This window comes from Scyliorhinus canicula, chromosome 14, assembly GCF_902713615.1.
Source record: "Scyliorhinus canicula chromosome 14, sScyCan1.1, whole genome shotgun sequence".
In the NCBI taxonomy this organism is placed as follows: Eukaryota; Metazoa; Chordata; class Chondrichthyes; order Carcharhiniformes; family Scyliorhinidae; genus Scyliorhinus; species Scyliorhinus canicula.
The window spans coordinates 22,665,824-22,680,059 of NC_052159.1; the positions used below are offsets into that span (position 1 = coordinate 22,665,824).

Here is a 14,236-nt window from a genome sequence, read left to right on the forward strand (position 1 = left end):
GCCTGGCCCACGATCGGGGCGCACCAATCGGTGGGCCAGCCTCTCGGGCTGGGGGCCTCCTTTCTTCTGCGCCGGCCCCTTTAGCCTAACGCCATGATGTGCGGGGGCCTGCGCGGAGAAGGGAGCCACTGCACATGCACGCGTTGGCGCCGGTGCCAATACGCATGCGCGAACCCTGAGGTGCCCAGTTGAAGCCAGGATCAGCAGCTGGAGCGGCGTGGGCCGCGAGCGTGGGCTGCTCCAGTGCCTTGCTGGCCAGAATTGCTGATCCTGAGGCCATGTTGACGCTGTTGAGAAACACGACGGCGTTTCTGACAGCGTCAACACTTAGCCTCAGGATCAGCGACTCCCACCCACTGTGTCTGGGATTTTCCAACCCCCACCCTTCCCACGGCATATTTTGCGGCGGCGGAGACAGCCCACCGTGGGCCAGTGGTGGGATTTTCCAATCCAGCCATTGTCAATGGGTTTTCCCATTGTCTGAACCCTTTGCTGCTGGAGAAACCACAGCAGGGAGGCACTGCCTATGGGAACAGCCGGAAGATCCCACCCTGAGTGTGAAACATGAATTGGAAAAAGTTGGTTATGTCAAAGGACTAAGGGGCATAGTGCCAGAATAAGAGGTTGACCATTTCCAAAAAAGGTAAGGAAGACGTTCTTCACTCAGAGGGTCACTAATCTTCAAAATGTCCTACCCCAGAGAGCTGTGCAGGCTGAGAGACTGAATATATTCAAGGCTGAGGTTTCTTTTCTGGGAGGGAGTTATTTTTATTTTGTTCATGGGATGTGGGCCAGCATTCATTGCTCATTGCTGAGGATAATTAATAGTCAATCACATTGCTGTTGATCTGGAGTCAGATGTCGGCCAGGCCACAGATCCCAATCCATAATGGACATTAGTGAACCGTGGGTTTTTACTGCCTCAGGATACTGTGCAGGGTAGGTGAATTGGCCACTCTAAATTGCCCCTTAATTGGAAAAAATGAATTGAGTACACTAAATTTAAAAAAAAGAGTTATGGGAAACAGGCAGCAACGTGAAATCAAAGCCAAGATCAGATCAACCTTGACCTTCTTGAATGGCAAAGTGGGTTTGAGATCCTGTCTGGTGTACTCCATATCCTTAGGATCTGGTAGAAAATACATGAGGAGGAAGATAAACGTAATAAACTTCAAGTAACAATGGGGAATCAAAGTGTTTGATTTAACCTAATGATTAAGCAGATATGTTTGAAAACACTTAAAGCTTCCACAGTACTGCTCACAATAAGGCAGAGACATATATTGGCCAATACCAGTACCAGTTCCCGTACCAGCCTCCCCGAACAGGCGCCGGAATGTGGCGACTAGGGTCTTTTCACAATAACTTCATCTGAAGCCTACTTGTGACAATAAGCGATTTTCAAAATTTTCCATCCGTGCAGGTGGTTTTTTCCGGTGCCACTGAAAGTGAATGAAAGTGAATTTGGCTGGAATGCCAAAATTCCCATTTTCGCTCTCAACAGATCCTGGCAAGGACAAGACCGGATAATCCAGAGAAGGTTGAAGAAGTAGATTTTAAATGTTACAGTCATAGAATCATAGAATTGCTACAGTGCAGCAAGACGCCATTTGGCCCATCGAACGTGCACCGACCCTCTGAAAGAGCACCCTACTCCCCGCCCAATTGCCCGCCATAACACCGTAACCTACATATCCTTGGACACTAAGGGACAATTTACCATGGCCAATCCACCTAACCAGCACATCTTTGGACTGTAGGAGGAAATGAGCATCCAGAGGAAACCCACGTAGCTGCGGGAAGAACAAGCAAACTCCACACAATCACCCCAGGCCGGAAATGAACCCAGATCTCTGGCGCTCTGAGGCAGCAGTGCTAACTATTGTGCTCCATGCCACCACCATGATTCGCATCAAGTCAGAGGGTGATCCCATTATGTAGTATGAGGAATAATAGGATAAGTTTGATGAACCTTGAGGTGAAACATTTCAGAAGTGAAGATGTAGAGGAGCACAGAATACACCTTTGTCAGCTTTATCAGGGAACAAGACAAAATAATTTATGATCAGCATTGCAGGCAGTGAAATTCAATTTGTACCAATTTGCAAATTGGGTGGTGATTCGAATGGATACCCTAAGACATCAACCCAAAGCCCAGTTAAAATTGCAGTAGAGGAGGAAGAAGTGAGGAGGAAGAAGTAGCAACATTATATAAGATTAAAGTGGAAAAAGAGACAATTAAAAGGTAAGCAAGACTCAAAGTAGAAAAAACAACCTATCTGACTAGGTTGTTCTGTAAGTTACTGAGTGATTTAAGGGTAGAGAACGCAGACATTCTGGCCACAATTTTCTAATCCTCCTTACGTCGGGGATTGGTGTCAGAGGAGCGGACGTTTGCAAATGTTACATCCCCGTTCAGAAAAGGGGAGAGGGAAGTATTTTACAGGCACTATTAAATGGCCCTTGAAAGATTATCGACGAATAAATCAAAGCTCGCACAGATTTGCGAAAGGAAAATCGTGTTTGACTAACATGGTAGTTTTTTGGTGAAGTAACGTTTGAAATGAGGGCAGATCCGTTGCTGTTGTGTGTATGGACTTTCAAAAGGCATTTCACAAAATATTGCATAATAGACTCGTAAGCAAAATTGAAGTGCGTGGATTAAAGGAAGAGTAAAGGCATGGCTATGGAGTTGGCTGAGGGACGGAAAACAGAGTAGCGGTGAACAGTTGTCTTTCGGACTGGATGAGAGGTGTCCTCCAGGGGTTGGTGTCAACAATATTGCTTTTTCTGATGCATATTAATCACCTGGACAATACAGGGGTAGAATTGCAAAATTTACAGATTACATGAAAAGCAGAAATGCAATAAACAATGACGAGGATATCAACAGACGCCAGGAGGATATAGACAGACGGGTGAAATTGGCAGAAACATAGTAGATGAAAGCAGTGTGAAATTATACATTTTGGTTCGAAGAATGAGAGAAAATATGAACTAAAAATGATACAATTTCATGGGTTGCAGGAAGGGAAAAACCTGGGACTGTTATGTACACAAATCTTTCACGGGGACAGGATAAAAATCACACAGGTTCATAGAACTTACAGTGCAGAAGGAGGCCATTCGGCCCATCGAGTCTGCACCGGCCCTTGGAAAGAGCACCCTACCTAAGCCCACACCTCCACCCTATCCCCACACTTCCACCCTATCCCCATAACCCCACCTTACCTTTTTTGGACACAAAGGGCAATTTAGCATGGCCAATCCACCTACCCCTGCACATCTTTGGACTGTGGGAGGACACCGGAGCACCCGAAGGAAACCCACGCAGACACAGGGAGAACGTGCAGACTCCGCACAGACAGTGACCCAAGCCGGGAATCGAACCTGGGACCGTGACGCTGTGAAGCCATTGTGCTCACCACTATGCTGCCTAGCTGATAAGTTGAGAAGGCTAATGGGGTCCCTGGAATTATTAGCTGAAGAACGGGTACAAAAGCAGGGAGGTTATGCAAAACCTTTCAAATGAACTGGACCTCAGTTGGAGTCTTGTGTTCAATTCTGAGCACCCCACTTTAGGAAGCATTCTAAGGCCTTGGCGAGCACGCAGAAGAGATTTACTTGACCGGTACCAAGGATGAGGGGCGGAATTCTCTGCTCCCGCACGGCATCGGGAAGGCCGTCGTGAACTTGGCCGAGTTTCACGACGGCCTCGGAACCGCTCCTCGCACCCTATTCACCCTCACCCAGGGGGCTAGGAGCGGCGCTCCGTAAATCTCCGCCGCCGGGCCTTGACGCTTGCTACAAGGCGGCGCGCCGAGAATGAAGCAACGGCGGTGCCTAAGTGACGTCAGCCGCACATGCGCAGGTTGGCCGGTTCCAACCCGCGCATACGCGGTTGCCGTGTTTCCCTCCGCTTCCCCGCAAGACGTGGCGGCTTGATCTTGCGGTGCGGCGGAGGGGAAAGAGTGCGTCGCTTAGAAACGCCGGCCCGACGATCGGTGGGCACCGATCGCGGGCCAGTCCCCTCCCAAGCACAGCCGTGGTGCTCACTCCCCTCTCCGCCCTCCCACAAGCCACAAACGAAGATTTGGCGCCATGTTCACGATGGCAGTGACCAGGTGTGGTTGCCGCCGGCGTGATCAGGTCGGGAACGGCAGGCCGCTCGGCCCATCCAGGCCGGAAAATCGCCGGTCGCCGTGAAAAACGGCGAGCGGCGATTCTGCGAGCAGGGGGGGGGGGTGGGAGAATCACGGGGGGGTGGGGGTGCCAGGGCGGTGTGTCATGAGTCGCCCGGCCCTCCCGCGATTCTCCCACCCGGCGTGGGGAGCGGTGAATTCCGCCAGAGGGACTTCTGTTGGGTTGAGAGTTTGGAAACATTGGGGATGTTCTCCGAAGAGCAGAGAAGAGTTAGATATTTGGTAAAGTGTTCAAATTCAAAAGCAGCTTTGACAGAGTAAATGAGGGGAAATGTTTCCATTTGCAGAAGGGCCAGTTAGCAGAGGAGACGGATTTAAGGAGTTTGGCAAAAACACCAAAGTAAACACAAGGATTTATTTTTCAACAGTGGAATTTTTAGCCATTCCCACCGGAGAGATCTTCTTGTTTCACCAATGGCGACCCCCCCCCCCCCCCCCCCCATCCCCACTGCTGTGGGTTCCCTGGCGACGGAGGGTACAAACAACGAGCAACTGCCTTGGCAGCGGTGGGACCGGAAGATACTGCCTTTGCCGATATCGGAGAACATTGCGCCCATCGTCTTGAGTTCCTGCCACAAACCCAGGCACCAAGTCTGGGCAGCACAGTGGCACAAGTGGCTAGCACTGTGGCTTCACAGTACCAGGATCCCAGGTTCGATTCCCCGCTGGGTCACTGTCTGTGCGGAGTTTGCACGTTCTCCCCGTGTCTGCATGGGTTTCCTCTGGGTGCTCCGGTTTCCTCCCACAGTCCAAAGACGTGCGGGTTAGGTGGGTTGGCCATGACAAATTGCCCTTAGTGACCAAAAAGGTTAGGCGGGGTTACTGGGTTACGGGGATAGAGTGGAAGAGGGGGCTTAAGTGGGTCGGTGCAGACTCGATGGGCCGAATGGCCTCCTTCTGCATTGTATGTTCTATATGTTCTATATATGCTCCATATAAGTGGTTCCCAGAAAATACTAGATTTGTAGCTTATGCGGTGAACCCTGTTATATCTTCAAGAGTAAGATGGAGCTCTTTCGGTTTGCAGTGGAGACCATGTCATATGAATCTCCTGGGCTAAAGAGCTGCGTTGCGATTTGTTGGACGTGGCATAAGGCATAATGTCAATCGGGCATTCTGGATGGACCAGCTAACATTTCCCTGTTCGATATTTGTGTGTGTTTACATTTCAGTTGGAGCAGCAATGGAGGTGCTACAGCCAGATGAAGACAGGATTGGCAGATTAGGATAAACTACATTAAATAAATTAAAAAGTTGCTGTGAGATATGTGTAAGCATGGTGAATAAGCACTTGGAAGATGTAATGGAGCGGAGCTGCTGGGTCTTTGGTAATGCAATGCTATGAAAAACAGCCAGTCAGAATTGAGTACTGTAGGATATTAAATTAGATACACATACACACACACAACCCTCACCCACAGAGAGAGATATACACACACACACACTAGGGATCAGAGAGAATACACAATGGAACAGGTTTTGCACAATTATTTCAAAGTGAACATTTTTCTCTTTCACACTCTGCATTTATCCGTCCTTTTCACCTTATTTTCCAGAGTATGGTACACCGGCACAGTCGGACATATTGTACACAGTCCAAAGGGACATTCTACACAAATAAGCCACCCAACATTATAGCAAGATCATCCTTACCTAGGTTTAAATGAGCTAATTCAGCATGAATCAGAGATTAAGGGCTAGATTCTTCCGCCCCGCTGGCCGCAAGATTGCAATGGACTAGATGCAGACAATGCAAAAGTCCATTGCCCTCGGGCAGGATTCTCAGGTCGCCGGGCGGGCATGGCCGGAAAATCCCACCCCAAGCCTCACAATAGTCTGGATTTTGCCATGGTAACAATGCCAAAACCTGTCGACTTTTGCCATCAATGCTCCATTGAAACTGACGGCAAGTTCTGCAGTTTGCATATGTGCAGAATAATGTAGAAAATCAGTGATTCTACACATCTCCAGAGGAGAAGCTTTAGATCATGGAAATCAACGGCATCGGCGGGAATTACCACTCTTACACTGTTAGGCCTCACTTTAAAACTCTCTTGATAAATGTACACCTTGCTGAATGAGGCAGAACTGGGATTCAAATCTTCGGCTGGCTGGAGGATTGAACGTGTGTGGGGAAAGCTTGAAACAGAACAGGGTGGGACAGGGCTTTTAAAAATTATTTTTAAAAATAATTTGTTTTTGCTTTTAAAAATGTATCCATCTTCATTTTCGCTTCAATCGTAACCCAACCGTCATCATTTGTTTTAACACTGTCTTAAAATGAAAAGTGAAGGATATTCAAGTGCTTTAACTTCCTGATTTGTTTATTTTGAACACTTTAGTGTGATTGACTGCCTGCTTGTTGACATCACTGCTGACACCAAGACGCCCCTTAACTTGGTCCCAGATGTGAACTGCCATCTGGGAAAGGGAAAACTATGCCTCATAGCTCATTAGAACCTGGAGGTCACAAGAACAAGAAAAAACGTAAGAATTCGGAGCGGCTGTAGACAATATGCCCCCTTGAGCCTGCTCCGCCATTCAATCAGATCTTGGCTGATCTGATTTTGGCCTTAACTGCACTTTCCTGTCCCCCCCCCCCCCCCCCCCCCCCCCCCCCACACACACACACACCCCCCCCATAACTCTTCAATTCCTTGTTAATCAGAAGTCTGTCTATCTCAGCCTTGAATTTATTCAATGGCCCACTTTCTACGGGTCTCTGGGCAAGAGACTTCCAAAGACTAGTGACCCTCAGAGAAGAAATTTCTCCCCATCTCAGTCTTAAATGGGAGACCTCTTATTTTGAAACTGTACCCCCCAGTTCTAAATTTCCCTCACAGGGAGAAACAACCTCTCAGCAGCTACTCTGCCCCCTCAGAACCTTATATGTTTCAATAAGACCACCGCTTATTCTTTGAATGAGTATTGGCCCAACCTGTTTAACGCTTCCACATAAGATAACTCTTTCATCCCAGGAGTCAGACTAACGAACCTACTCTGTACCTCTTCCAATGCATGTATATGCAAGGTCAGTGGGCAAGTACCACCAAATCCAGCCGTTCTCTGAGTTTATATACTTCATCAATACATCACATGTAAGAAAGGGCTAGGTCATTGGAGAACGTGACATGACATTTTTTCATTCATGTTTTCTTATGTACAATTTTTAAAAATTGACATCATATTGTTATCCCATATTTTCCGCAAACTGTCACTTTTATTTGATGTTACTGATTCTATGCTCATTGTTTATGATGCTGTTTATGGCAATCAATGTAGTGCATATGTCTTCCAAATGATACCCTGATCACTAGGATACAATGACCACATTTATGACACAGTAAAAGTCTTAAAACACCAGGTTAAAGTCCAACAGGTTTATTTGGAATCAACAGCTTTTGGAGCGTAGCTCCTTCATCAGGTGATCAGGTCCACTCACCTGATGAAGGAGCTACGCTCCGAAAGCTAGTGTTCCAAATAAATCTGTTGGACTTTAACCTGGTGTTGTAAGACTTCTTACTGCGCTCACCCCAGTCCAACGCCGGCATCTCCACATCATGATATATATGAAGTCACATTAATTTTAGTGAAGCTACAAAGGAGGATTTACTGAATTATCTTCCCTATTTTCTACTTGCCTGTTCAAGTGGATTGATTGGTTACATTTGCAGGTACCTCCATAGATACATTGGATGCCACCCATTTGACCGACCAGAAGATACACTTTAGTAGTGTGGGAACACCCCTATTTTGCCCCTGGGTGAGATAGGCAAACATGTCGCTGGAGGAGTTTGTAGATGGGAATTAGCCAAAACATAAAACTTAGAGTTGGTGATTTATTTTTTTTTAAAACTTGGGTACACAAATACTAACTCAGTCCTCAAAGGGCTAAACAGAATTGTGATCATTGTGAAGGGTGAATGAATGGAGAATGCACCACCTTGTAGCTACCTAATGTTTCATCAATATTTTCAGCTAGTTTATCTCAGTCACCTCTAACATCAAAGAAACCCCACATAAAAAATATGAAGTGCTGAACAATTTTCCAAACAGTCTAAACACTTTGTTCACCCAACACGGTTTTGAAATTTCAATTAATGAAACGACATTGCATATACACATCAGTCTCAATTCCACCTTCCCTCCCCCCCCCCACCCCCAAAGAAAACTTTTCAATTCTTCCAAAGACCTGTCTGCATCTCTGGATTTAATCCATCTTGTCAAATAGAAATAGGTTCGCATGAATCGCCTTTAATTTAGAATTTTTTTTTCTCTTGGGTTGCTATGGCCGGAAGTGCCTTAATTTATTCTAATTAGCTTTGTAAGAGGAATATGCTTCAGTCTAGTTTGCTCTTAGCTATCTCTTTACTTTTCTTCATGCAACTATTTAAAAATCGAGGCTTTTCTGACTATCCAACAAACCTGTGAATAGTTACTCTAAAATTGCTGCTGGGTGCAAAATCGAGAATACAGTTTGTTGCGTCAATAAGACCGGTCTATTCTCTTCAAGATTTTCAAAAAAGATTTCACCAGATGACCTTGGAGAGATGCCTCGTCAGCTTTATGTACACTTTCCGCATCTTCTTCCTTCCACCATTCTGTTTTGAATTTGCAGTTTGTATATATTAAAGAAATGGAAAAGAAAGAACCAAATGCTGTTACTTCATCCCAGGTAACTTCACCTTTCTGACAACATCCAGAGATATATCAAAGTTACAGGACAGGTGTCGACGGCGGAAGTTTTCACTGCTACAGGCAGGAGCTTAAAGGTAAAGGTATCCAACCCAGTAGACAAGATTAAATAGCAAAAACGTTGTAGGAAAAAACACACGTGAATATGTGTCTAATTTCAATATGTCTACATGGATCCGTCCTTTGCGCCACGAGCCTGATCTACATTCCTTGTAACAGCAGAAGAAGCTCTGGCAGTCTTTACCATCGAGGCATTCATATACGCAGGCTTCCTCAAAGTCCTGCCAATACATAGAATTGTTTATGGTAATAACTGAAGAGGCAGGTCCCAGGTTCAGTACAGAATAGTTCTAGGATGAAGAGAGAAATGAGATTTATTTTTAATAACTGGCAATAGGATACAAGCTACCCTTACCAAAATACTTCTCACAAACTGTAATTACGAGCAGCATTAACATGTATATTCCATCCGGAAAAGCTGAGCAATTTGGAGGTGGATGTATCCTATGAGAAACACCTGCTTCAATCCTGACCATTTCCTCGAGTGCTTTCAGTTATATTGCTCCAAATATTTATTTTATTACCTTATTTTATTACCAACAGAGGAAAGCAATGGCAATTGCACTACTTGCAACACACTCAAAGTGCATTCTACTCAAACAACATGTAGCATTATGATTTATAAGGCATTTTGAGAATTTATACAGGGCTTTGGTGCAATCTGGAATATTGTGTGCAGTGTCGGTCTTCACACTTAAGAAAGGAAATATTTGTATTGGAGACGGTCCAGCGAATGTTCACTGAGTTGGTGGTCCCAACAATTTATTTTTTATTCTTTTGTGGGATGTGGGCGTCCCTAATTGCCCCTTGAACTAAGTGGCTTGCTAGACCATCGCAGATAGCAGTTAAGAGTCAACTATATTGCTGGAGTCACATGTAGGCCAGACCAGGTAAAGATGGCAGATTTCCTTCCCTAATGGGCATCACTGAACCCAACAATGATAATTTCCATTGCAGGTTAGTTATGGACCAAATTCAAATTCCACCAGCGGCTGTGGTGGGATTTGAACCCATACCCTCGGAGAATTTTCTTGGATTGCTATTCCGATGATGTTACCACTACGCCACCATCTCCCCTTGCAAGGTTAGGCCAATTGGGCTTACATTCTCTGGTGCTCGGAAGAATGAGAGGCGATCTCATTGAAACCGACAAAATCCTGAAGAGGCTTGATAGGGGAGAGACTGAGAGATTGTTTCTGCTGGTCGGGGAATCTAAAATTCAGGGTCTCAGGATAAGGGGCTGATCATTTAGGACTGAGATGAAGAGAAATTACTTCACTCAATGGGTTGTGAATCTTTGGAACTCTCTGCCCCAGAGAGTTGTGGATGCTATATTGTTGAACACATTTAAGGCTGGAACGGACAGTCTTTTGGTCTTCCAGGGAAGCAGGCAGAAAAATCGAGTTGAAGCGCAAGATCATCCATGATCGTATTGAATGGCGGAGTGGGCTCGATAGGCCTTGTGGTCTGCTCCTGCTCAAATTTCTTGTGTTCTTAATGCCTTAAATAAGTAAAGCATTTTCCTGGAGGCTGAAGATGTTGTCCCTTCTGCACAACGTTTTGACTTTTTATTCCACATTAAAAGCAAATTGTTTTTTCCCCCTTTCCAATGCCATTGCTTAAATTAGGTGCGTAAGGGGCACGATTTTTCAAGTTGGTTCTGTCAGCCGGGAGCTGTGCTGATGAGGAGTACCGTTTGCAGATTGGGAGCCTAATTTTGTAGCCCCATCTATGACACACGTGCCTCTCAATCAATGGCACTCTTGACAAGAGTATGGAATCACAAGAATGATATTTATTCAGATTATCTTCATTCACTTAAAGGCAAAGCAAGCCACCATTACAGAGCAGAGCAGTGGCTTAGCTTAATGCTTGGAAAGCGAGCATCTCTGTGTGGGGCCATATGATTCAGAATTAGTTCGCCGTTTGTGATTTGATTTTTCTTTCACTATCTTTTCCTCCTTTTTAATTCAAATCCGCTCAGTCAGTTTACTGGGAGAGTGCTTGTCATGGATTGCTTCACGATTATTGCCAATGTTGAGGGCGGCACGTGGCGGAGTGGTTAGCACTGCTGCCTCACGGCGCTCAGGACCTGGGTTCGATCCCGGCCTGCGTCACTGTCGTGTGGATTTTGCACATTTTCCCCGTATCTGCGTGGGTCACACCTCCACAACCCAAAGATGTGCAGGGTAGGTGGATTGGCCACGCTAAATTGCTCCATAATTGGAAAAAAGAAGAATTGGGTACACTAAATTCCTTTCAAAAAAGATTATTACCAATGCTGTCGTTTGAATCAGTTAGTAGAATGAGTATTGGGACAGACATATTTTGAATCTACACTGCCTGATGTACGCCATCGTGGAAAGTCAAAATCAATATCCCTCTCCTAAACCCCAATGGAAGTTCTAAAGAAATGTGCAAGTCAGTCTCAGGGTGCAAACAGCCATCAGTGAAGGGTCAGGGGCAGGACAAAACAACTCGACAGGTGGTGACTCAGGGTAATCGTGGAGGGAGAAGTATCATGAGCGGGATTCTCCGACGCCCCGCCGGGTCGGAGAATCTCTGGGGGCGGCGTGAATCCCGCCCCGCCGCTCCGACGCCAGCTGTCGTCTTCACCAGCACCGGATTTCGGGCAGGGTTTACGCCAGTCGGGCGCCGTTGGCAGCGCCCGCCCCCCCCGCAATTATCTGGGCACTGATGGGCTGAGCGGCCATCAGTTCCTGGCCAGTCCCACCGGCGTGTAATGGACACAGTCCGACACGGCTGGACCTGGCTGCTAGGCCGTCAAGTGGAGTCCTCGGTGGGGAGTGGGGGGGGGGGAGCGTCTTGGGATCCGGCCCCGGGGAGAGCCCCCACGTTGGCCGTCCCGCCAATTGCGGGAGAATCCCGCCCCATAAGTCTGACCGATTCATTAAGGAAAGAGACATATTTAAGCCTTAACCTGAGTCAGTTGGTTGGCATCGCCAGGCTTGTCAACCCAATGAAATTTCTCTCTCAATTGCCACCCAGCTGCCCATCACATCCTTCACTCCGTTCAAATGTGAAGCATTAGGTTATTGACCAGACGTGTATTTCATGCATCCACCTGAACAGATGCCTTCATTCACCGATGTCACCCTATCATTTTTCGTTTTGGACCCTGGCTTGTTAGATGACTACAGATGTCTGCATTTTGAATCAAAGCTGGAATATTTTTTTTAGATAAGTACCTCTTGGGATCCTTTTTGTTGGGTGAAGAACCAATCACGTCTGCGCTCCCCTTTCCAATCTTGCTCATACTGACTTGGGAACCCATGACAGTGAGAATTAGACTTAACTCTGCAGCTGAGGGTCGCATCCGGATGCTGGGAATGCAAAACAAAGTTTCCATGGACAGGTAAAATATTGCAATAAATGTGAGCAATCGTCAGTACAATTATCAGAACTAATAACAGCATTGCCGTGGTTAAACACACTGTTTCACAAAACAAGCACCAGAAGCACCGCCAACAGCAACCTTATGATCTCCACCGATCTGCCCTTACCGAACGTTGCTGTGGCATTTTCACGGGATGTGGGCATTGCTGTCTCAGCCAGCATATTGCCCATCCCAAATTGCCTTTGAGAAGGTGATGCTGAGCTGCACTCATGACCCGCAGATGTCCGTACGGTGCAGGTACTTAAACGATGGTACTTAAAAGCAGCAAGCAATATTAACCTTACTTGGACAGAAATGTTTTGAGCCAAGTAATGTTTAGCTCCTTTCTTTCACGACCCTCCAATCAGGTCACAAGCTGATGCTAGGCAAATCCGCTATGATTACTAAAGCAAGTGCGGAATGAAAAGATTTCACGTGACTGTTCAAAAAATATTTAACAAGGTGACTGGAACCTAACTGTGAGGTAAATGCTGGTCCTGTTTCCAGCACAGAGATCCATGCACCGTGGGTGCTGTTCATGAAAATAAAATAATAAAAGCAAAAAAATCAATTCCACCTCTGTCGCTCACTGAACACAGTGCTGCCCCTCAGATTTCATAACTCTCACCATTATTATTCCTAACAGGCTGATTTCATACGAGCTCCAGGTTCCAGTTATTTGACAGGGAACTTACAGCATATAGACTGAGGGTTTCCTCTTGTCCTTCTTGCCCTGACCTGCACCATAGTGCCTGGGTAGGTTTGCTCATTTACCCCTGCAGTCCGTCCTGACTTATCACCCATTCCTCGTCACGTTCGGGCCTTTTCTCGCTCTGTGCCTCCCTCGCTCTGACTTAATTTTCTTCAAACATCTCTCAGCCTTTGCCAGGTCGGCAGGAGGTGAGAATCCATCAGTCAAATAAAGAAGAAAGTGATCCCCCTACATTGAGTCTGGGGCCAGGTGATGGGATAGTGCAGCATCTTTTTAATGGCTGGTAAATTAGATTCAGTGATGCGTGAGGAGGGTACATACGCGGCAGGAGCAGGAGTAGGCCACTCCGCCCTTCGAGCCTGCTCCGTCATTCAATGAAATCATGGCTGATCTGACTGGAACCTCCTGTTACCCCCGAAAACCCTTCACTCTCTTGTTTATCAAGAATCTATCGAGGTCTGCCTTAAAAATAGTCAAAGGCTCCGCTTCCACTGCCCTTTGAGGAAGGGAGTTCCGAAGATTCGACAGCCTCTGAGAAGAAAATTCTCCACATTTCTGTCATAAATGGGCGACGACTTATTTTTAAACAGTAATCCCTCTTGAACAGTATAAAATTCATCACATTTTCCCCCCTATTTAGCTCTGAAGAAGAGCCATATGGACTCAAAACAATGGTTGTGATTTTGCACCTGCTTTCGCCACATGTGCACAAAACGCGCAGTCGAGAAGCATGCTGATGTTACCTACGAGGGTGTCCCAGATTGGAGCACTGGTTCATGGGGGTGCACAGGTCTGTTTTGGTGTGAGGAGTCAAGTGAATCCCCAGTGAGGAGAAGCAGCCCAGTGGCCGTCGAAAGATTATTAAAGACGATTTATTAAAGTAAAGAAAAAATAAATACACGCGAGCAGGACTACTGTACTCTGCAACAATTAAGGTTAATTAAGATTACTAAACACACACATGTAGCATGGCCCCTTTGTTCCAATATATACCTGTGATCCCTGGACTCTTTAAGACTTCCCCAAATAACATCCAAATTAATTAAATCTAAAAATTAAACCAGCTTATAATTGCCACACAATAGAAGGATGATAATCAAGTCTGGGAAACATCTTGTCCTGGTCCAGGCGAAGTTATTTGAACAGCCTTTATGAAGGTTTTCTGCACTG

At 46.1% G+C, this 14,236-nt stretch overlaps 1 protein-coding gene across 1 annotated transcript in view; it reads right to left on the bottom strand.

Moving 5' to 3' along the window:
* Positions 1-8,389: 8,389 nt before the first annotated feature.
* The window catches only part of LOC119977067 (gamma-aminobutyric acid receptor subunit gamma-3), an 825,027-nt gene continuing 819,180 nt past the window's right edge, over positions 8,390-14,236 (bottom strand). The window contains exons 9-10 of the mRNA XM_038817636.1: positions 12,167-12,301; positions 8,390-9,247 (exon numbers count right to left, since the gene is read on the bottom strand). Of these exons, the coding sequence (XP_038673564.1) occupies positions 8,969-9,247; positions 12,167-12,301 (414 nt within the window). The 3' untranslated portion in view covers positions 8,390-8,968. The remainder of the gene's footprint in view (positions 9,248-12,166; positions 12,302-14,236) is intronic.